Source organism: Peromyscus maniculatus, chromosome X, assembly GCF_049852395.1.
Source record: "Peromyscus maniculatus bairdii isolate BWxNUB_F1_BW_parent chromosome X, HU_Pman_BW_mat_3.1, whole genome shotgun sequence".
NCBI lineage: Eukaryota > Metazoa > Chordata > Mammalia > Rodentia > Cricetidae > Peromyscus > Peromyscus maniculatus.
In genome coordinates this window covers 55,847,468-55,870,883 of record NC_134875.1, presented here as the reverse complement: position 1 = coordinate 55,870,883, position 23,416 = coordinate 55,847,468, and the positions used below count along the sequence as shown (strand labels likewise).

The window sequence follows — 23,416 nt, the reverse complement described above, 5'->3', positions numbered from 1 at the left end:
GCATTTTGGGGATACTAGGGTTCCTGCAGTTGCAAACTTCCTGGAGCACAGAGCTGAGGCAGGAGGTGTAGAACCCAGGGGAAAACTGCTAATGAACAAACAAAGCTAAAGCCAGTGGGAACAGCATAGTTGCCCACTTTCCTATAAGTCCCGGGTTGATAGGTCCACAGCTGTGAAAAGAAATCTGAGAAAAGCTTTCCTATCAGAGAAAAGACCTTTCTGGGAAAGCAGTAAAGCCAAACTGCCTCTGTAGTTGCAGTTGCGTAGCTGAGTCAGAACGCTGTCTGGGGAAAGAACCCAGCCAGGGCAGAACAGAACTATCCAGGAGTAAAGTTCTTTTCTATCAGAGAAAGCATCTCTTTGAGAAAAGCTTTGTTTCAACTGACTCCCTGTGAGATGAGGGAATGTAGCCCTGAGGGGCGATTGCCTCTGGCATAAGCTCTGTCCTGAGCACCCAGACAAACAAACACAACCCACTGGGGGATTGGGCCAGGTGAAGAAGGCTGGATGAGGCAAAATACCTGTCCTAGTGGGAGTTTAGAGATGGCAAAACAAACAAACAAACAAACAAAAAAAAAAAAACCTCCCCTGTTAGAAAAGTAGAAGCTTGATTTACAAACACAAACTTCACCCTGAAAACAGTAACAGACAAAAAAGCCCCTACCTTCAGTAGCAGGGAAAGCTGCCACTGTAGTGTCAGAATCTGTTTCTGGAGCAGAAGGAATAAACTGAGACCAAATTGGGAACTGTCAGAGAGAGAGACTCTCTGAAGAAGAAATGGAGAAGGGACATATTCCTCCCCAGAAAATGCATGACCTGAGAAAGCTGCTAGAGTTTTAGGCAGATTGGCGAAGAAAGCCCCTATCTCCAAAGGCAGCTAGCAGAAGAACAGAGCCACAGCCTTCGGTATCTCAAGCTCTGCATCTGGGGAAGGAAGGAGCAAGCAAAATGAGATAGATCAGTGGGAGAAAATCTCTGAAAGAGCTATGGAAAAGCTGTTGTACATGATCTTGTTTTTCACTGACTGGCTAACCAAACACAAGCCCCGAGGAAAGTTGCTATCAGAAATGCCAGCCTCAATGCCGGCTAATGAGGCAGGTGCAGTTCTGATTCCCCGGCTGATGTCTGATGAAGGAGAGACACCTGTTAAAGCCAGCTGAGGAGAGAATAGAAATCTCCCAATATCCTATAATTGAAAACGCAGGCTTAGTTCAAACCTCCCAGGCAAGAATTTCAAAGCAAGCCCGGTAAAAGCACTTGGAAGTTGACTCTCAGACCCAAAAAGAACTGTGGGAAATGGAGTCCATAACCTAGCTCATAACAGTGAGCTGACCAAGAGAAATGCATTCTGGGAAATGTAGTTTTTCAGCTAAAGATGGCAAAACTGTCCAAAAACTTTTCAGCTCAGAATGAAGTTTCTTTTTAAAGAAATGCTAGAAAGCTTAATCTTACCTCTTGAGAACTCAGATCAGACAAAAAGCTACCTATAAGGGCAAACAAGCCACTTTAAAATCCTTAAGAAAGCAAGAGAAAGCAGTTTACACACTGAACATTGTTTTAGATATGAAGAAACTTACGGGGAAACTAAAGTTCTTTGCCTTTTGAATAAACTGCCTGCAATGAGTGATTCCTTTGCAAATCTAATAAGGAGACAAGGAAACAGGCGTTCAAAAAGAAATGACTGCTTTAAAGATGGGAAACAAACTTCAGAAAAATCTGTCTTAAAAAAAAATAGTTGTTTCACCTGAAAGTTCCTTATAAGAAATCAATGCTAAATATCACAGCTGCTAATAATAACATCAGGAGTTAAAGCTAATGAAGTAAAAATACTAAATCCTGAAAATGCTTTTTCTCAAAGTAAGCTAATGAAAGATGTGTTTCATGAAAGAACATCTATGTTCTTGGCTCCTTTGAATAGTAACAGTTTTGGTGAAAATATTGGAACTAACAACAATCAAGTCAAAATGTTTCAACAAATTCAAGATGCTATTCACAAAAGAAAGCTGCCATGCTTTGTGGGCCATAATACAGCTCAGTCCAATCTTCCTGGTCCTTTAGCTGAGGGTAATGCAATGGCCGATAAGTTAACAAAGACAGAAGTGTAGATGTAACCAACCGTCTTATTAAATAAGAAACACAGAAACAATGTAAAGGAGAAAGCCGAGAGGTCAGAACTCAGAGCTAAAATCTCACCCTTCCTCCTGCTGTCCCAGCTTCCCGAAAGAGAGAGAGCTATTTCCTGTGTGTAAGTCGTTTCCAAGTCATTCTGCCTTCTCATTGGTTGTAAACCCAAACACGTGACTGCCTCATCACTGTCTGAATGTACAGCCCCATAGGTCTTAAAGGCGTATGTCTCCAATGCTGGCTGTATCCCTGAACACACAGAGATCTATGGGATTAAAGGCGTGTGCCACCACCGCCATGCTCTTTCTATGGCTCTAATAGCTCTGACCCCCAGGCAACTTTATTTATTAACATACAATCAAAATCACATTTCAGTACAATTAGAATACCACCACATTTCGCCTTTTCTATTTTAATAAAAAGAAAAAAAGCAAAAGGTTATAACTAATAAAAGAAAAACTATATACAAAAGTACAATAACTATATACAATATATACAAGTAATAAATACCTAAACAGGTATTTGACAAATCAGAGAAAATAATTCCATTATCTATCCTATTTTAGTAAATCCAAGATGTATCTAATGCACTTTCTATCCTAATTAATTTTCAACTATAACTGACTAATCTTCAACCATAACTAACTAATCTTCAACTCCCTCAGAGACCCAAGAAGGGAATAACATTAGCTAACAAAAATAAAAACAAGAAGTGCATGCAAGCAACTTCCAAAAATTTTGTGAGTTGACAGAAACAGCCAGCTGCCTGGGCAGTCACCTGAGGTTTCTCCGCAGTGTTGGGGCATCATCTTCAGCCTATAGGCTTAGTGTATCTGACAGACTCATTTGTGAAGTAGGATGTACACAAGGTCAACAGTTCAACCTCACATTGGGTGAGAGCAGTCCACGTACCAGAAACACCTGAATTCCACTAGTGTCCTGTCATGATTCAGGATTTTAAATTCTGGAAATTGTTGACAGTTTTTAAATTCAGCTGCCCATTCTTCTTGGCTGTGTTATATATGGCTTCATCTCAGCATCCCCTTCTTCTCCACATCCCTCTATTAAATGCCAGTCTACTTTCGAGAGGCATGAACTTTCAGCTGCTGTTCCATTGTACAACAGAAGCCATCGGCCCTCTGCCTGTTAAGCTGCCTTCAAAGAAAAGGGCACCGTACCTTTTCCGGATGCGAAGGCCACTTCAGGGATGGGGCCATATTGTCCTGGCCTCAGAAGATGCCTTATGATAAAGCCATAACCACACTTGTTTTGGCAAGAATCAGTAGTCCCTTGTTTCGTGTTCTGTCTGTCCATTTTGTCCTGTTGATTCGAGGATACTTTGTTGTCCAGTGGCTAACTTTTGCCACAATGAAAGATGACTCCATATGCAGTTTCTTCAATGCCCATATTTTCTCTGAAGTAGATTGGTACTGCCAGGAGCCGACATGTCTCAAAAAAGAAAAATTTTCTAAGTTATTAAAACATTTTAAATGCCATATTCTGTGGATCTCTGAAGGGTTTGAAGATGACCTGTCTAAAACATCTCTGCTCAATTTTTAAAACATATCTAATATGACTACAAGTTCTATTGTAATGTCTAACTACTAACTTTCATTTCTATATATCCTAATAGTTGGTAATAATAACATTCAAGGATCGGAAATTTGCAATATATTGTTAAATGAATGGGATGAATACAATTAGAAATATACATATAGCATTTTCTAACAATATCAGTTTCAAATTTGTATACAATATGAAACAATTCAATCCAATGTAAAGTATTTAAAATTAGTAATTGTCTTTTTCTTTTCTTTCTTTCTTTTCTTTTTTTTTAAAGAAGAACCTTAAATCTAATCTCCTTTGCTTAGCCTTTTTCCTAACCCTTGACAATAACTTGTAACCAACCCCACTAAACATTGAAAATTATCCCAGAACCAAAACCCATTAAAAGGACCAAAAAACCACCCGCCCCACACCACCTCTTTGGGAATGTGGGCGTCGTATTCTTAAAATTGCTTCCTGCTGGGTATGGGCGAAGTTTTCTTTATCCTGAAAGAAAAAATTTAGGTTAATTGTCAAATTCTAGGAAAGGTAACTATATCCTTCATTATCCAGCCTGTGTATAATGCCAAAGTTCAGGGTTTATCTCAAGTCCTTATTCAAGTAGTCTTTGACACTGGATCATCTCAGCTAGTCATCTCAAAATTGCTCTGAGCACCTTGTAGTTCAAAGCTGATCTGTGGATGATGTTTGTCAGCTTAATGGCGTGTGCCACCACCGCCACACTCTGTCTATGGCTCTAATAGCTCTGACCCCCGGGGAACTTTATTTATTAACATACAATCAAAATCACATTTCAGTACAATTAGAATACCACCACACAGAAGCATTATCCCAATTGGAAATGGCTCAACAGTCATATGCTCTTCATCAAAATAGCAAAAGCTTAAGAAAGCAATTCAATCTTACCAAAGAAGCAGCTCATCAAATAGTTAAACAATGTGGGGTATGTCCAAAATATTTTCCTGTCCCTCACTTGGGGGTAAACCCTCGAGGTCTTCTTCCTAATCATCTGTGACAAATGGATGTTACTCATATTGCAGAATTTGGCAAATTAAGGTGTGTACATGTCACCTTTGACACTTATTCAGGATTTTTAATGGCTAGTGTACAACCTGGGGAAGCTACAAAACATGTAATTATGCACTGCTTGAAGTGTTTTTCGTACATGGGTATACCAAAAATTATTAAAATTGATAATGGTTCTGGATACAGTAGTAAGGCATTTCAACAATTTTGTACCCAATGGGAAATCGTACATAAAACAGGTATTCCTTATAATCCTCAGGGACAAGATATTGTAGAAAGGGCTCATAGCAGTCTTAAAATACAACTTCAAAAACTAAAAATAAAAAAGGAAGAAATTTACCCTCAATCACCACATAATGCATTAAATCATGCTCTTTTTGTTCTGAACTGCTTGAATATGGATGTCCATGAGCAGTCTGCCACAGTTAGATTTTGGCAGAGTGGCACCCAAGTGACTTTTGCTCAAGTGAAATGGAAAGATCCCTGCCTGGGATTATGGAAGGGTCCCAATCCTGTGTTAACATGGGGTCAAGGACATGTTTGTGTTTTTTCACAAGAGGAGAATGAAGCTCAGTGGTTACCGGAGCATTTGGTAAGGAGCGTGGAACTAAGGAACGTCAGCTCCAATGACGTTCCTATAAAGGATCCAGAATGAAAGTGGCTCGATTAGTGTTTCTGAGGTTTTGTCACTGGTTAATGCAAACAGTAAGGAGATAGAGTTTGAAGCTGTGCTTCTTTAGGCTTTACTAGCTCCTTTAGAGAAATATGTTATATCAACTAATAGCTGTGCAGTATTTTTGTGAAGAGCTTTACAGCAAATAAATACAGTAATTTCAGCTGCAGCATGAAGTGAAGTTTTTCGGTAGAACAAACCAAAAGTACGCTGTAATAGAAACGTTTGTCTGAATTGAAGCACTTAGGGGAGCTAGTACGAATCTGGGTGAAGGGAAAGCCTCTAGTTAAAAACCGTTTACCACTGACAGTGCATCTCTGCTGAAAGGCTGAGAGAACTCAGCAACTTTGGGGTATGGCTTCGTCCTGAGAATGTTACAATCCCCTAGCAACAAGTATCACAATTCTATAACGACAACACTCATTAAATCCTAGTGTTGTATAGCAAAGCTGAGTATAAACTTTAAACTTTAGAAATGATGTATTTACTTCCTGTCTAGTTAAGAGAATCTTTCTAATAGAGATAGTGATAATAAAGAGTAAGAAGTAGAACAAGAAAAGATGTGAGTTTGTAGAAATTATTCTGTTTTGTTAGATCTGTGTTAAGAAATCTTGAGGTGTTTGCTAAGTTAGATATATGCTAGTGGTAGCCCTATATGTTTGTAAAATAGATCTATAGAGTTCCTTTTAGAATATAAGCTTGCAGTCGGGCGGTGGTGGCGCACACCTTTAATCCCAGCACTCGGGAGGCAGAGGCAGGCGGATCTCTATGAGTTCGAAGCCAGCCTGGTCTACAAAGCGAGTTCCAGGAAAGGCACAAAGCTACACAGAGAAACCCTGTCTTGAAAAACAGCAACAACAACAACAAAGAATATAAGCTTGCAAGAAGTATCTCAGGTAGTCCTAACACATGTAGCAATGAGCTTGTAAGAAGTAAAGATGCTAGTGGTAAATGTAAGTTTAAATAAGAATTTGTAAATGTAAGTTTAAATAAAAATATAAGAAGTAAATAAGTAAAGATTCTAGTTGTAAAAGATGAAAATAAGAAGTAAATAAGAAATATATTTGCTAAAGTAGTTCTATAGTTTCCTTAAGAAGCATAAGTAAGTAGATGTTAATATGTTATATGTGAGTTTGTAAAAAGTATAAATATTGAGTGTGAATCTATGCTTAATGTATATGGTGAAAGAACCTGAGACACAGAAGTTAGTGTCCTAGCAGACTGCAAAGTAGGCAGTCTGAATGATTTCAAAAGCTCCAGAAGCCGCTAAGAAGCTAAGAATGGTGGACGCCAGAACCACAATAAGGCATACGAAGCTGAGATCCGTGGGAAATCAACATAGCACAGAAAAACCTGAGCTAACATCAAAAATGGTGCAGTTTAAAATATTACTGTAACTAAGAAGGTCTCTGACTTGAGAATGAAAGTTGCAGAGATGCAGAGATGCCTGTGTGAACTAAAATCGTTAGCTACAAAAAGTTTTGGTTGTAAAACATCTCTTCATATTTGGAAGTTGAAGTCTGATAACAGAATTTATTTCTTTTTAAGTTTTTGAACTTAAAATAATGAGATAAAACTACAAAAAAGATTTTGGTTATGGATTTCTTCATATTTGGAAAGCTAGTACTAGACTGTATTTGAATTTTGGGACTTAAGAAATAAAATTAACAATAGTGATTTCATTGCAATGTGATAATTTTGAATTTACATATAGTAATGACCTGGGAACTGTTTTCTGGAATTATTTGTGTTTAAAAATGGGACTGTTTAAATAAATTTATTGTTTCTACCTAGAGTCAAGATACAAATTTGTGTATGCGTATATGCTTTAGTAACTGGTGATTCATGAATTGCTTTATGGAACTGTTTATGTAAAAATGGAACTACTTATGGAACTGGTTTTGTGTTATGAATGGAACTGTTTAAAAGGAAAAGTTTTGGTTTTCTAACTAGGCTTGAGATTTTGTTTAAAAAATTATAAAGAATAGGGAGAGTATTCATTAGTCTATTTCATTTAAAAATTGTTGTCTGAATGGATAAATGTCATATTTTGTTAAATTAGAAATGCAAATGGGTTATACTAAGAGACTACTTTTAAAGTGTAAAGAGCTTTATTAAGAAACTACTTTTGGATGTTTTGCTAAAAGTTTTTAAAGTTAATGGTTAGATGGAGAATACTGCATCTCAATATAGATTTGTAAGAATTGTGTAAGTTTGGGTTCCTCTAACAAGGTTTGGGATTTTGTTTACAAAATTATAAAGAAAAGGAGGAGTTATGAGTGAATTAAGGTTGAATTATGTTTGCAGAAATTATGTTTAACTTATCGATATTAATGCACCCTGGTTTTGTGGAGTTAAGGAAATATTAAGGTTTGATGTGAATACATCAGAAGTTTTTCCTATGTTCTGTTAGCAAGAAAATTCAAATGATTAAGAGTTAAAGTTGTAAGACTGAGAAAATTGTTATCTATATATAGCACCATTTATGTTAATTCAAATGGTTCTTTAAAGAGTTTGCTTTGATTTGTAAGATTGGGAGAATTGTGACTATGTATGTATAGCAATATTTATGTTAACATGTTAATGGTAATGATGAAGCCAAGGGACTCTTGAAGTTTGTGATTGCATTAAGTTTTTGGTTTAGAAAGGGCTTGGAGCAGCTAAGACTGCTGTAGTCACCTTGGACCTCATTCAAAAAAGAAATGCCAGGTTGAACTCAATCCTCGGTGGAGTCTTTGCCCTGGAGGAGATGGGAATGGGGGGTGGGCTGGGGGGAAGGCGGGGGTGGGGGGTGGGAGAACAAGGGAATCCATGGCTGAAAAAAAAAGAGTTTTTGGTTTAGAAAGGGCTTGAGGCAGCTAAGACTGCTGCTTGGACCTAATTCAAAAGAGAAATGCCATCTTTATCATCCTCTGCTCCCACACTGGGATGTGGAACAGCTATGGAGATTGCTGTAAGCTATTAATAATGAGTTATTTTTATATATTAAGAAAGGGGGATCTGTGGGAACCTGTTTTAAGGTTCCTACTGGCTTTACCCAGCAGGTCCACATACAGGATGATTAGGACCATGGGCCTGAATGCAGGTGTCTGAAATGATATGCACTTGGCTGTGCTGGAGGAGGGGGGCATCTTTTGCTCCACTCCTTGGCATCTCTATAAATATCCTGGAGCATGGATCGTCAGGATCTGTTGGAATAGGATCCAGGCCCACTCGAGGCTATCCTTTATTTTCTATCTGTTTACCTCCACAATCTAAATCCTATCTAGTAGTATTTCCTGCTGCTCACACTCAAGAAAACTCTGGGGAAAGTGGGTTTGGTGGGTAAATGCCCAGTAAAAATACATTATATCCATTAATTAATACTAAATAAAATGTCAAAACAGCTTCAGCAAAGGGAGCAATCAGGAAATGTGGAGGGATCAAAGACAAACCACAGCACATTGAAATCCAAGATCTGATTTGCCACTGTCGGCCATTGTAGAATTAGTCAAAACTTCCTTCTATAAAGTAGTGTGCAAGTTCTCATGAGCTGAGCTGAGATCTGCGTTCATGGAGAGAAGAGCTGGAGAAAGCCCTGCAGATTATCTACTTCAAGACAACCTACCTTGCCAAGGTAAACCAGGGGGCCTTCCTTGTATCCTTGGCTCAGGGTGATTGGAACTCTCTGCTCTTTTGGAATAAAGGGCCACTTCAGATTTCAGTTTGGCAAAGTTACATCGTTTTTATTTGATCTTGTCTGCGGGGTTCTCCTGTAGGAGCTGATTTAAAAGGGTGATATCATATAAGCTTTGGCAAACAGAGAGAAATTTTCAAAACTTCTGAAAGTCAGCTAAGGAAGCTTTGAACAATGAAAGAATATTCTATATTCTAGTGCGAAAAGTCTCAATGAAAGGATATTCTATATTCTAGTGTGAAAAGACTCAATAGGAATAACATAAAAATTCTCCACAAATATTCACATTTTACATGGTTATATTAAAATATTATTGTCTTTTATTGACAACCTAATTTTTAAAATTATGTGTGTTTCTGTATTCGAACATGTAAGTGCAATTGCATACAACTTCCAGAACAGGGTATCAGATTACCTGCGGCGGGAGTTACAGGCATTTGTGAGCCAACCTATGTTGGTGCTGAGAATCAAATCCAAATCATCTGTGGAGAGCAGCAAGTGCTCTTAACCACTGAGCCATATCTCCAGCCCCTCTGGGCAATTCAATTTTAGAGATCATTTGGAAAACAAACGAGTTACCATAAACCACTGAGGGACAGAAGAATGATGCCAGTGTGGGAATGCACAGGAAACAATGGGTATTGAAACAGAGAGCTGGGTGAAAGACATAATCACAAGCCTCAGGAACTGTGCACATGCTGAAAGGGGAGTCACAGGTCACTGTGATGATATTACAGTGATTAATATTACTGGAAATGTCAAATGTCAAATACCTAGAAAAGTCAGAAGAGATTTTTACACAGGAGTTATCTGAAGATAAGGGGAAGCTTTGCAATGGGAAAGGGGGCATTGCTGTGGGACCCTGCTCTCTGATCCTGAGATCTGGGCCTCTCAGCTTGGGATTGTGCTGTGGGATGGTCTGTATGTCAAATTGCTCTGATTGGTCAATATATAAAACACTGATTGGCCATTCGTCAGGCAGGAAGTATAGGTGAGACGCACAGAGAAGGGAATAAAGAGAACAGGAAGGCAGAGGGAGTGAGTCACTGCCAGCCACAGGGCTGGAGTTTTGAAAGGTGATGGAGACTGGAAAAGTCGTTCTGAGGCGATAAGCAACTGACTTTTGAGGTCATAGAGTACAGGCTCCCTGCACAGGGCAGGGCATTCCTAGGGTCTCTCTCCTGCATCAGGTATGTCAAGCTTTAGGCCTGGAAAACAGTAGTGATTTCAGAGTTCAGATCACAGCCCTGTGCAGGAACATGAGGGAAATCCACCTAGGAGAAGTGAAACACAGAGATACACTGGAACTGTAGGTGGGGCGGAGTCTGACCTTAAAGTCTAGTTGAGACATCAAGTCTTACCCAGATGTGCAGCTAACAGAAGTTTACTTCAAAGTACAGCTGCATCTGTGAGACTGACTCATCTGCAAGTGTTGGTGAACCAGAAATACATACCTAAACACATACATATCACATTGCATCAACTTTCCTTAGTTCACCGAGATGGATCACAATTTGTCTCTAGGTTTCCTAAACCAAACTGACAAATAAGACTAAAGCTACCATCTTTTATTACATTTTCAAAGCCCACACCATTCTAACATTTCTGACAATTGTAGTTTAGTATGTGAGTTTGGGACTTCCAGGGGTTCTTGCTTGACTGTATTTTAAAATCTTCCATTTTTATGTGTATGCGTGTTTTGCCTGCACGGATGATTGTGTACCATGTGGGCACAGTGTGAAGAAGCTAGAAGAGGATGTCAGGTCCTCTGGAACTGGAGTTAGAGTTGGTTGTGCCCACAGTGTGGGTGCTGGGAATCAAACCCAGGTCCTCTAGGATAGCAGCCAGTGCTCTTAATCACTGACCCATCTCTCCAGCTCCCTTTCTCTATTTTTATGGCCCTTGAAAAATTCATTATTCGAAGTCTTTACCTCAGTCTGGTCTAAGTAAAATGTAGATATTGAAAGATTCACTTTGAGCCTCCGGGTGGAATATTTAAATTTCAGTATTTTCAAATGCTAATTCTGGAAATTAATGCTGAGGGGAGAAATAAAACCTCTGCTGTATGTTTACAAAACATGATTTATTGTTTGGAGAGATGGCTCAGAGTTTAAGAGCACTGGCTGTTCTTCCAGAGGTCCTGAGTTCAATTCCCAGCAACCCCATGGTGGCTCACAACCATCTAGAATGAGATCTGGTGCCTTCTTCTGGCCTGCAGGGATAAGTGCAGACAGAACACTGTATACATAACAAATAAAATAAATCTTTAAAAAACATGATTTATAACAAAATAAATGTAAGCTGGTTATGTTAATCAATCACACATAATTTAGAACCAGTTAAATCTATACTGTGTTATAAAGGAAGGTATTTTGAACTTCTTAAACACCTGTTAAAAGGAGCCAGGGAGCTAGTACAGCCAATAAAGGCACCTGTTGCCTTACCTGACAGCCTGAGTTGAATCCCTTGGACCAACCTGGCAGAAAGGTAGAACCAACTCCTACAAGCTGTCTTATGAACTCCACATGTGTACATTCCTTTTGCATATTAAATGTGGCAAAATATTAAAATGCTTTGAATAGTACAAATATATGTATATACACACACACACACACATATATATATATATACACATACATATACATATATATATATTTGAATCACCCATAAAATGGTTTTCATTATGGAGTTTTCATATTTATTTATAATTTTAAAGGAAATCACAGTTAAGAAACTTTGAATTTCTAAAGAGATCTTGGACTGTTAATGTACTGAAAAAATTAAAGGCTGTGGTATTTTTAAGGTCACACTCTTTTATACTGTGATATTCACATGAGCTATTGGGGATCAACAAGGAAAGGGTGTAGTTTAGTAGTTATGTTTGTGTGGCAAGTTGACAGGATCAACTGCACTGGTTAGTTTTTGTCAACTTGACACAAACCAAAGTCCTGGAGGAAGAGGGAACCATAGATGAAGAAATGTCTCCATCAGACTGACCTGTAGGCAAGTCTCTGGGGCATTTTCTTGATTAATGGCTGATGAGGTAGGGCCCAGACCAGTGTGGACAGTGCCTCCTGGGCAACTGGTCCTGGGTTGTATAAAACAGGTAGCTCAGCAAGTCACAGAAAGCCACTAAGCACCTTTTCTGCCCCTGCTCCTGTTCAAGTTCCTGCCCCGACTTCCCCAGTGATGGACTGAGATTGGGACATGTAAGTCAAACATACCTTTTCCTCCCTCAGTTGCTTTTGGACAGTTTTTATCACAGCCATGTAGTGGCAACACAGTATACTCCCGTAGGTTATTTTTTAAATCTATTGAAAACAAAGTATCGAGAGCACTTTCTTGTACTAGGAATTTCCAAGAATATCCTTCACATTGTCAATATGACAATAATGAGTTCCAAATTCTCTCTTTATTGTAGGGTCTAGTTTTTACCTCAGGGTGCTGTGTCTATGACAGAAACATGGCACTCAAAGAAGGATGAAGGAAAGGGAGAAAATATGCCAATATTGATCCAGTTGCATCTTTCCCAGTATTCTGCCACTGTAACACACTGGACAGACTATACTTCTGAGAGCATGAGATCCCAGCTTATCCAGAGGCTATATAGTAAGAGCCATATGGATAAAACGAAGAGAAAGTTCAAAGAAACAGGTAGATTTAATTTTAATATTTTATTTAATACAAAGTGTCAAAAACTCCACAATTTTGAACTTGGAAACAATGTAAGTAAATCACTCTTTGCAATGGCATATTAATAGGTCTTTGAAATTTTGTGCATTATATGATGATACAAGCATTATGGAAAATATGAACAAATGTGAAATGTATCACAAAAGAAATATGACACATTAATTTCAGTATATTTTAACATGCTTTTTCTTATGAACTTGGAAATAAAAGGTTACCACAAAAAAATTAATAAAAAACCAAATGTTAATTGTCTTGCCAGTTTTCTTATTATAATAATGCCAGTAAAACATAGTTTGATATATTTACCAGTATCACTACTAAAAACAAAATTTAATTACTTGTATCTGTGGTCAGACTGAAACTGAGTATGACCTTACTTAAAGAAATTACTTTTACTAAATTATTTCATTAGAAAACATGTGTAAATGATTACTTAGAGTCTACTCATTTTTTTTAGTTAGTCAGTGAAATGTAGTCATTTTGGCATTTCAACATGTGGTCAGAACAAATTCTAAACTTCTATCTTTACCATGTCTTTGTGACACAGTATGCTTTCTCAAGAAATTAACAATATGAGTATGATATTTTTATGTGTCCATGTTCATGTGTGGGTGGAGGTGTGTGCACTAGCTTCTCTCTCTCTCTCTCTCTCTCTCTTTGTGTGTGTGTGTGTGTGTGTGTGTGTGTGTGTGTGTGTGTGTGTGCGTGCGCACGTGCACACACACTCATGCACATGCTCACATGCATGGCAAAAGTCATCACCTGGCTTTTTCTTCTACACATATTTTCTGAGGCAGGATCTCTCACTGAACCTCGAATCCCTAATTTGCTAGAATGTCTGGCCACATGGCCCCAAGGCTATTCCTTCCTCCACCTTTTCACATTGGAGTGACAAGTGTGCACTTGGATGCTCAGCTTTTTATACAAATGCTAGGTTTGGATCTGAGCACAGGTGGGCTTGTGTGGTAAGCAACTGGAAGACTGAGGCATTCCTTAGCCCTGTGCAAATTATTAACTATAGACTTTATACACATCATTTCTAAGTATATCTAGGATATGCAAACTGAATTTATAATTATGTTATGTTCTGGAGAATAAAATAAGTTGGACTCAGTACTCACCCATGGCTAGTATGTATCATACCAAATGGGGCACAGCTAATGGAAAAGAATCAATATATATATAGGGAATGATTTATACAGCTAAGGAAATGAAAGGATTAACAGAATTGGGAGTAGAGTAAGAGAACTAAAGGAAGGAGGGGGAATATTATGGGAAGGACCCTAAATCCCACCTAAAAATTCATGTGACAAAGGCTGGAGAGCCAGCTGAGGACTTCATGGGAAGTAGTGGAAACTTTAGCGCAGACCTACATCAAGAAGTAGGAAATGATCTTTATGTTCTTGAAGGTTCTATTGAAACCTCAGAGCCTCTGCTGTCTTTCTTTCCTGGCCCCACTATTAAATCCTGATGGATTCCCAAAAGCAACCAAAACCAGCCTAAAGTAACTTAGGGGATGAAAATATTGTCTTCAAAAACCACCAACCCTTCCACAAATACAGGCAGGAAAGGCTGTCATTGTTCTGATTTGTGTGATGTACCAACAAGTGAACCAAACAGTGTGGACAGAGATAGAGCAAACTAGGACTTGATCATCCTGTACTATACACAATACACATCACTGTGGTCAGTAAAATGAAATATATCAACAGTAGACCAGTGATACACAGGAACTCTCGAGGTCCTCCATCTTTTCTAAAATACTCTGTGTAAGAATCAGTTACATACCTGTATTCCCTAAGTGTAATTTTCTACAATGTAAAGAAATATATATAGTGTGTGTGTGGGTCCAGGAAATAACATTTAGTACTTAAATAATACATATCGCGTTGAATCTGTGTTGGACTATGAAATTTATTCTAAGTAAGTGATCCAGTTCATGTCAGGCCTCTCTGCAAGTGCTAACATCACCTTCAACAGTTGTAAAATAGCAAGCTTCCTTCGGTCTATACTGCCCTGAAAAGGCCATATTCCATAGCAATGTACAGGGATGGGATTAATCACATGTTTTAGCTTCTTCAAGGGTGTTAAATTATTCATGATAGTCACAAGCATAGGCATTGTGATGGGGTTAGAAGCAAAACACAGGGCATTGAGATGAGTACAACGAATCAGGGCAGGAATACAGACAGAGGTTGCAGAATCATTTATAAGGCAGTGATTTATCTCTAGATGCCGAAGAGTACCAGAGAGATTTGCCAGAAGAGTTTGAAAAGGCTCAAAATCATCCCAATACATTGAGTTGTTGCTAAGATTTGACAGCTGCAGGTGGGTGGCCTGAGGGCTCTGGGCCAGAAATCTGAAGTCTCTGTGCAAAAGGTCACAGAATGGCAGACACAAGAAATTCAGACCAGGTGGCAGGACTCTGTAGGGAGAAAACAACAAAAAACTTGTGAAGAATGAAGATTGAATAAGGAAAAATATACCTTTATATCTAGAATAAACCACTTTTCACATACATTATAATTGGATATTAATGTGTGCTTGAATTCACTCCATAGTTTTGTGACTCTGAGGATTTTTTTTAGACAGATTCTTACTATGTAGCCCTGGCTGTCCTGGAACTCACTATGGAGATTATACTGGCCTTGATTTCATAGAATCTGCCTGTCTTTGCCTCCTGAGTGCTGAGATTAAAATCCTGTGCCAACACATTCAGCTGAACGTTTTGTTTTCAACACTGAGATACAATTTCTTTTAATCTTAAGAATGTGTACAGTGTATTATAATACATGATTTTAAAAAATATTAAGAGAAAAAACTGAAAGCACTTGATACTTACATTATCCATTGTATATTTCAGTTCACCTTTTTAGTGGGGAGGGATCAGAAAGAGCAGGCAACTGAAAACTCCCTTTGGTCAGTCCTTACATACCAACCTCTACTTTCATGGCCTATGCCTTTGGATTACATATCAGTAAAGTGATCTGACATTGTGAAGTATGAGCATCTATGATGAGGTGCATCAATGCTACAGCAAAAAGTCTTCCCCCATCTCAATCCCTGTTCCTCTTCATATCTAAAAGGCTAGTGTTTTTCACCTTTTATTTCTGCACTTGTCTGTACATTGCTGGATGCTAAATTTTTGTAATTCTTTCTCCAGTTTCAAATTCCCAGAAGCAACAAAGTACAAAGCATAAAAGTTTTCCAGGAGTTCAGGAATACCCAAGAATGTTTTCTTTCCTGTCTCAACAAGCCTTCAAGGAAACCCAGGGCCCTGGCCCAAACTCTCACCTGAGCACTCTGTCCAGATGACCTGTGAGACAGAATGAAGACAAGCTGACTTCCTTAAGGGTGTTCATATACAGCAAGTGACTGAAGAGAATTTTAAAGACATTCCCACCCAGATATCTAAAAGTGACTTTAGACAGACTGAGGCTCTCTAGGTGGTCCATCTGAGACAGGACATTGGTGATATCACTCAGTGAACCCATATTGATTGACAACTGACCAACACAGTTGAGATCAAGAAAATTCAGGGTGCATTTGCTGTCACACAGTTTATCAACTTGCAAATCTCGACAGCATATGTGCAAAGACCCTGAACTCTCCCTAATTTTACTTGTAAGCAAAACCAAAAATTCCTTTTCCATTAAGGAGCCATCTAGGGAAAGATCCACTAGTAACTCTACAGGCCTGGGGAACTGAACCATGGAATCTGTATTCACAAAATGATGCTGCCCTTCTATTTTCACGATAGAGCTGTCAGAATAAGCACAAGAATGAAAACAGAAAGGTTCCTTGATGCTGACATCATGGCATATGGTCCTACAGTCGTTGTCTTGCCTTAAACCTAGGATCCTCAGTTTAGGACTCCTGTAGGGGTAGAGGAGACAGAATAGTTGAGAAATAGCCAATGATAATAAAACCGAAAATAATAAACGATACCATCTAAGACCTAATTCTTTTATCCATAGCTGACACTCCTTGTACTAACTATCAATAAATCTTTCCCATGAAAATTCAGCCTCCCCCCCAATCCTTTATACACCTTAGATCCCCTCCAGTCTTAAAGCTCCTGTCTTTCTCTTATGTAACACCTGTTACTTAAAACATCAATAGAACCCTCAGTAACAGATTTCAAAATGAACATTGAATACAATCAGTAACAGATTTCATAATTAACATTGAATACAATCAATCTTTAATGTGTTACCAAGTTTGCACACAACAGTCTCACCCATAAACCTTCAGAATTTACTTGTTTCTCCTTCTGGGAGAGTAGCAGGCTGTGGTATAACCTCCTCTGTCTTTCCATGTTTCTATTATACAGTCTTACCTAGAAGCAGAGTTCCTTGAAGGACGCAATGGAAGATTCTCAATCATGGCTTTCAGGAGTCCATGTTGAGGCTCCTGTACAGTTAATGACCCAAAGTCGAGACAGTAATAGGGCCACACTTTCACCATCTCAAGCAATGTATTCTTATGGCCACCCTCAAAGGCAGCAATGAACAGTGGAACAAAAAAGACTCTTGGCATATCCTCCAGAGCTTGGATTGTTGCAGACTCATTTCTCAGCAGACTCTGCATAGCGAGATCCAACAGTGTCTTTGGGTTCTTTGCATCCATCTTTGTGAACCTGAATCAGAAGGAGAAATATTTAGAAGTTCTAGGAAAAAATACACAGTCTCTTATTTGCAACTAGTGCCAGCAAAGTAGAAATTTAAAGAATAAATGAACCAGATAGCCAACACTAGATACATCTACTATAGACACAGGTTAGAAATTGACTTGTGAGTATATAAAGGTGTGTGTGTGTGTGTGTGTGTGTGTGTGTGTGTGTGTATTACTATTCCCTCTCCCTTGTATATAAAGTATGTATGTGATAAAACACCATTAGAAATGGGTAGTAGGCCGGGTGGTGATGGCATACACCTTTTAATCCCAGCACTCAGGAGGCAGGGCAGGTGGATCTCTTAAGTTCACAGCCAGCCTGGTCTGCAGAGGAAGTTCCAGGATAGGCTCAAAAGCTACACAAAAAGAAACTGTTTCCAAAAAAGAAATGGGTAGTAAGTAAGCAGAAAACAATTTTGGTCACTTAGCTACATGACTTCAGTATTTTCCCTCCATAGTATATAAGCTCTGAAGAAGAAAAAGATAAATCTACAAAACAGTGGTACAACAGAAAATATTACAACCCCAAGTTCATTGTGATTAAAAGAAAAAGAATGACATTCCAGCCCTTGATCTGTCTCACCCTTGTCACTGTATTTGTGGCAGACGAAGACACCAAAATGTCACAAGACAGACATGAAGGACGATGGTTAAGAAAATTTAAAGTTGACCTTCAGCATATTCGGAAAATCTAGTCATGAAGTAAGCCTAAAGATGAAAAAGAAAACATAAAATCAAAAGAATGCAGTACAGTTTATGGCAAAGTCTTCAAAACTGTTCCCTTCAAAGCTGTATGTTGTCTCACATGTGGAAAGTAAGAAACAGTCAAACTTGTCTGGGATTGGTGCCAGGGTTGGGGGGGCAAAGCACAGTTGTATACGATTCATGTAAGCCAGAGATTGGAGTCTCATCAAGATGTATTACAAATATGTGTTATAAACAATGAATATCAAAGGTGAATCAAATAAGTGATATGGAGGTTAGTTTAAAACTGCAATATTAAGAGACACAGGCTGTGGGAAGAATACATTGATGTGGTTAGGAGAAACATTCAAGAAAATTTGTTAATGGTGGGAAAAGAAACAAAATGAGGGGGATTAAGAATCTTGTAACACATGAAAGAGTCAGAAAGCTCCTAAGTTTTTCTTCTACTTCAGGAACAACATCAAACCCTCTAAAAGACCTACACAACACTGATAAACAGGAAATAACATGATTACATTAGATAGCTTCTAAAACAATATGAATAAGCCAAATAAAGAAAATTTCCAGGTAAAAACATTAAAACCATAAGAAAACAAAATTAATGTTGCTCATCACCTACCTAATACGGTAATTTGCTACAGCATCTCACACACATTATGACATTGTCCTTGGATAAATGACTTGATGACTAAGATAAAATTATCAAACTTAACAACAAATAAGTGGAACATATTCTTGAGGCTTCCAGGTTCTCAGGAACACTGTTCATGCAGTCCTAAAAGCCTGTCCCAGATTCTTCAAATGATGGTCTTCTGTTATAGCTCAAGGTGTAAGAGAGTTTAAGTACATCCTATTTGTGAAGAACTTTCTTTTGTGTGAAGAAAAACTCAGTCTTGAAAGAAAGGGACTGGGCAGTCTCATGAAACAAAGCAGCTGATTTCACACATTGTTACAAATGTTAGTGAAATGTATTCAAGAAGTTGCTGTTTGTGCTCTATTACAAGGTCACCATGTTCCTTCCTAGGAATATCTGTGAATATTCTAGTACTTTTATTCAAAATTCAGTTGTGGATGTGCCTGATATGACTGAGTAAGGACTCCAGATTCCATTATAAGGGTTGTGGAGAAATGCTATTTAAATTTGACTTTTCCCTGACAAACTCAACATTAAAAAAGTTCTCTCTAAATAAAATAAAAATATCTACATTTTACTGAGTTATACAGCCTGATGGTAAAGCTCATATGTGAAAGAATACACAAGAATAGCTAAGAAGAGAGAAGGAAGACACTTGAGAATGGACTCCTGACACCATACCAAGAAAATGAAAACTTTCTAGAGAATTTCTGTAATTACAGTGTCTCATCATTGCTATAAGAACAGACAAATAGCTGAATGAAATAGGTTAGGAATCTTAGAAATAGAAGCCAACATGGTTGGACATCAGTGTTTAATGAAGGGCTGAAAAGATGGTGTGGCAGTTAAGAGTACTGGCTGATCTTCCTGAGGGCATGGATTCAATTCCCAGTCCTGAAAACCATCCATAACACACTTCAGTTCCAGGGGATCTGATGCCCTCTTCTGGCTACTATGGGCCCTGTACAAATGTGCTACACAGATATATAGGCAGGCAAAAAACCCATACACATAAATCATAATTAAAATAAATAAAAAAAAACAAAGGTGAGAAGCCACTAAAGGAAAGACAGACATGCAATGTACAGAGTGAGACTTGATTTAAAACAAAAACATCACTTAAAGTAGATCCATGAAACATACCATGTATAGACTCCAAGGAAACCAGGCCTTCTAGACACAACCGGAATGATGCCCTTATGAACTCACAGAGACTGTGGCAATATGTGCAGGGTCTGCAGAAGTGGACACGAGCCCCATTCCTAACTCAGAAGCTATTTCTAAATTTGTCCAAAAGAAAAAAAAATAGTTTTCTCCAAGAGTCTCACTGGATATACAAATCAGATTTAAGAGCAGAGTCTATGCCTAGCAGCAGATGGTTAACACAAAATGAACTCAATGGTATTTTTGGAGGGTTTTTTTTTAGTCGAATAATGCATCCTCTGGGTATTTTTTTTAAACCTTACAGGTCTGTTGCTTATACATCAGTTTCAGTGGTTTGGGATAATCTTTTTGTACACTGTGAAGATGTGTCTTTTCCACGGCACATTCTGTTTGGTTTAACAAAGAATTGAATGGCCAATAGCTGGGCAGGAGAGGACAGGCAGGACTTCCCAGCAGAGACAGGATCTCTGGGAAGAAGAGTCAGAATTTGCCAGCGAGATAGGGAAGTCAGACAAACAGTGTGGAGGAGAGGTACATGTGGCAGATGCAGATTAATATAAGTGGGTTAATTTAAGTTTTGAGAGCTAGTTGGGAACAAGCCTAAGCTAAGGCCAAGCTCTCATAATTAATAGGAACTCTCCATGTCATTATTTGGGAGCTGGTACTCCAAGGAAATTCTGACTACACTTCAGATTTTTGTTTTTATAAATTTTCTCTGCACGTGAATATGTGTGTCTCTTGTGCTTTTTCTACTTTTCTTTTTTCTCTTTGTCTGTTTGTATTGTCCTATTCTGGTTTGATTTTATTCTATCTTAGTTTATATTATTTTGTTAATCTTATTTGTTTGTTTTCTAACATGAGAGATATAGAAATGATACAGATTTCGGTGTAGGGGAGGTGTAAGGAGCTAGGGGATGTGAAACTATAATCAGAATATATTGTATGAAAAAATCTATTTTCAATGAAAAAGAAATGCTCTTAAAAGAAAAACAGAAATGTGCACTCTATGCTCTCATGTAAGGAGGCAATGTAAGAAAACATGTCACCTTTCTTTTGTGCAAAATAAATATAAGTGATAACAGAGCAAAAAGTGAATGATGTTATTCCTTCGGTGAAGGATGAGAAAGAAATGGGAAACGAGAACAAGGTAGCAGGAGTGGTACGTTTCCAAATACACAGATTTATATTGAATTATCTGAATAATACTATATTTTACATACCCAAAATATAAATACAGTTGGACTTCTACAGCAACATCTGTTGTGGAATATTAGTTTAAGGTATGTTATATGCATTTACACTGTGGAATATTTGTTAATGCTGCAAGGATGTGCTGCATTCTTTTATGTTGAATTTGTAAACTCTGTAAAGCTGTGTTACTTTGCTTGCCTAAAACACCCGATTGGTCTAATAAAGATCTGAACGGCCAATAGCAAGGCAGGAGAAAGGATAGGCTGGCCTGGCATGCAGAGAGAATACATAGGAGAGGAGAGGCAGGAGTGAGAAAAGGAGAAGGAGAGAGGACAGCAAGCAGCTGAGTCAGAAGTAAAGAAAGGTATAAAGAATTGAGAAAGATAAAAGCCCAGATATGAAAGGTAGGTGGGATAATTTAAGTTAAGGAAAACTGGCTAGAAATAAGCCAAGCTAAAGCTGGGCATTCATAAGTAAGAATAAGTCTCCATTTATTTTTGGGGGAGCTGGAAAGTTGGTGCCTAAAGAGTAAAAGAGCAAATCAAAACAAAGTAAAACAAAACAAAAACCAAAAATCAAGCATCCCTACATGTTGTGAAGATTTCATGTCTGGTGCCAGGTATTATACATTAAGCCATTGCTGAAACACTATGGTGAACACATCTCCCGTACTAAAATGAGCAAAGGGGAATATGGATGCCATTAGAACAAGTGTTTTTTCAGAAATGTACAATTCCAATACAGCCATAAGAAAACATAAAATTCTTAGGTAAAATGACTACATGGTAAGAGTAGCAGAAAGAGTCAGAGAACTAGGTGTAGTCACATATACCTGCAATCCCAGGACTCAGGAGGTGGAAGTAGCTGGACTAGTAGTTCAAGGTATTCTCAACTATATAGTCAGTTAAAAATGCACCTTGGACTATATGAGAGACAGGAAGGCTATCCATGCAAGAGTAGCAAGCTACAAAATCTAAAGCACCAGGTTCAGGGTGGAGGTATGAGGAATAAGGAAAAGCCACTTAAAATGTGGCTATCCAAATATACTGTATTTATGACAAAAAAAAAAAAAGATGGACACCCCTACCTAAAAGGTCAGCCCAAGATTCTCACTAACATTAATTCAATCTGGAAAATTTGGGTCTGTGACTCTGCTGTTGGCACTAGTCCACATAAAAGGAAAACACATTCTTTCCCTCTTTGTCTGAGGGATATCCAGCCAGGTGCACTCTGGAGAGAGGCTAACTCCTTGAGACAAAAATACTCTTGGAAATAAGAAAACAAGGAGCAACTGCAAAATGAGAAGGACTAGAGAGAGTCTGCCAGACCAGCTTTGTGGGAGACACCTGTCGAAGGCAGTGATGGGCTGGGTGAATGACAGGCAAGGACAAACTATAAAATGTAGGCAGTAGATCCTCTGGTAATGAAGGGCCCGCTGCTCTGAGGTCCTATCACTTGTGTGTTCATGAGCAGTCACCACCACCTGGTGATGACTGAGGACATTGGTGATCCCATGATTGAGGTTGGGGACCAGTTCTACATCTGCAGCCACTTACCTTCTGTGTGGTTCAATGCTGGTGAAATGGAGAAGCACGAGTTGCAGGTCCACGAAGGCCTCAGGGTGCAGCAGCCTCCTCCCTCTCACGGATGGTCTACTGTTGAGGGAGAAATGAATGCACTAAGACCAAAATTCCAGCACAAATCTCAGTGCTCTATTTCCTTCTCCTGTCTGTTCTCTTCATTTACTTTATTCATTTATTGTTATTTCTACTTTTACAATAGAACATTGTAATTAATTATTTGAATTTTTCATACATGCATGCAATGTATGCTATTAGTATTCAATCCCAGTCCTGCCCATATATCCTCCCAGATCCATTTCCACCTTTAAACTCCTCCCAACTATATGTGCTCTTTCTCACAGACATCGAGTACAATTAGTCCCACTTTTACCCAAACTGAGTTTTAATTTAATATATTATTGTATATTATTTCTGTGAGTATCTGATTCATAGTTGTTGGGGCATGGTAGATAACTTTAATACTTTCTGAGTATATATATATATATATATAACCTATTACAGTGGTTCCTTTTCTTCTTTCTTTTTGGGACTTGAGACTGAGCCCTCTACAGAGTGTCTATACCCTATGAGAAAGGTAAACTTGAAGACATACTCATCCAATGCGATATAGAGATCACAACACAAAAATATAAATATGAAAAAGCAAAGCAGATGAAACTATCTCCTCAAATGCCATATCCAAAAAATTGAAGAAGTGTTTAAAATGC

At 38.3% G+C, this 23,416-nt stretch overlaps 1 protein-coding gene across 2 annotated transcripts; it reads right to left on the bottom strand.

Moving 5' to 3' along the window:
• Positions 1 to 14,651: 14,651 nt before the first annotated feature.
• LOC143270819 (melanoma antigen preferentially expressed in tumors-like) lies at positions 14,652 to 22,786 on the bottom strand. 2 transcript variants are annotated; one of them, XM_076561947.1, is made up of 5 exons: positions 22,683 to 22,786; positions 18,016 to 18,140; positions 17,098 to 17,397; positions 16,053 to 16,634; positions 14,652 to 15,183 (listed from the first exon to the last, which is right to left on the bottom strand). In XM_076561947.1, exons 3-5 carry the CDS (start codon positions 17,385 to 17,387, stop codon positions 14,673 to 14,675), a joined length of 1,383 nt encoding a protein of 460 aa, XP_076418062.1. In that variant the 5' UTR covers positions 17,388 to 17,397; positions 18,016 to 18,140; positions 22,683 to 22,786; the 3' UTR covers positions 14,652 to 14,672. The 2 variants fall into 2 exon arrangements, with proteins under 2 accessions (XP_076418062.1, XP_076418061.1); XM_076561946.1 differs by lacking the exon at positions 22,683 to 22,786 and adding an exon at positions 18,757 to 19,014.
• Between the last annotated feature and the right edge of the window lie 630 nt (positions 22,787 to 23,416).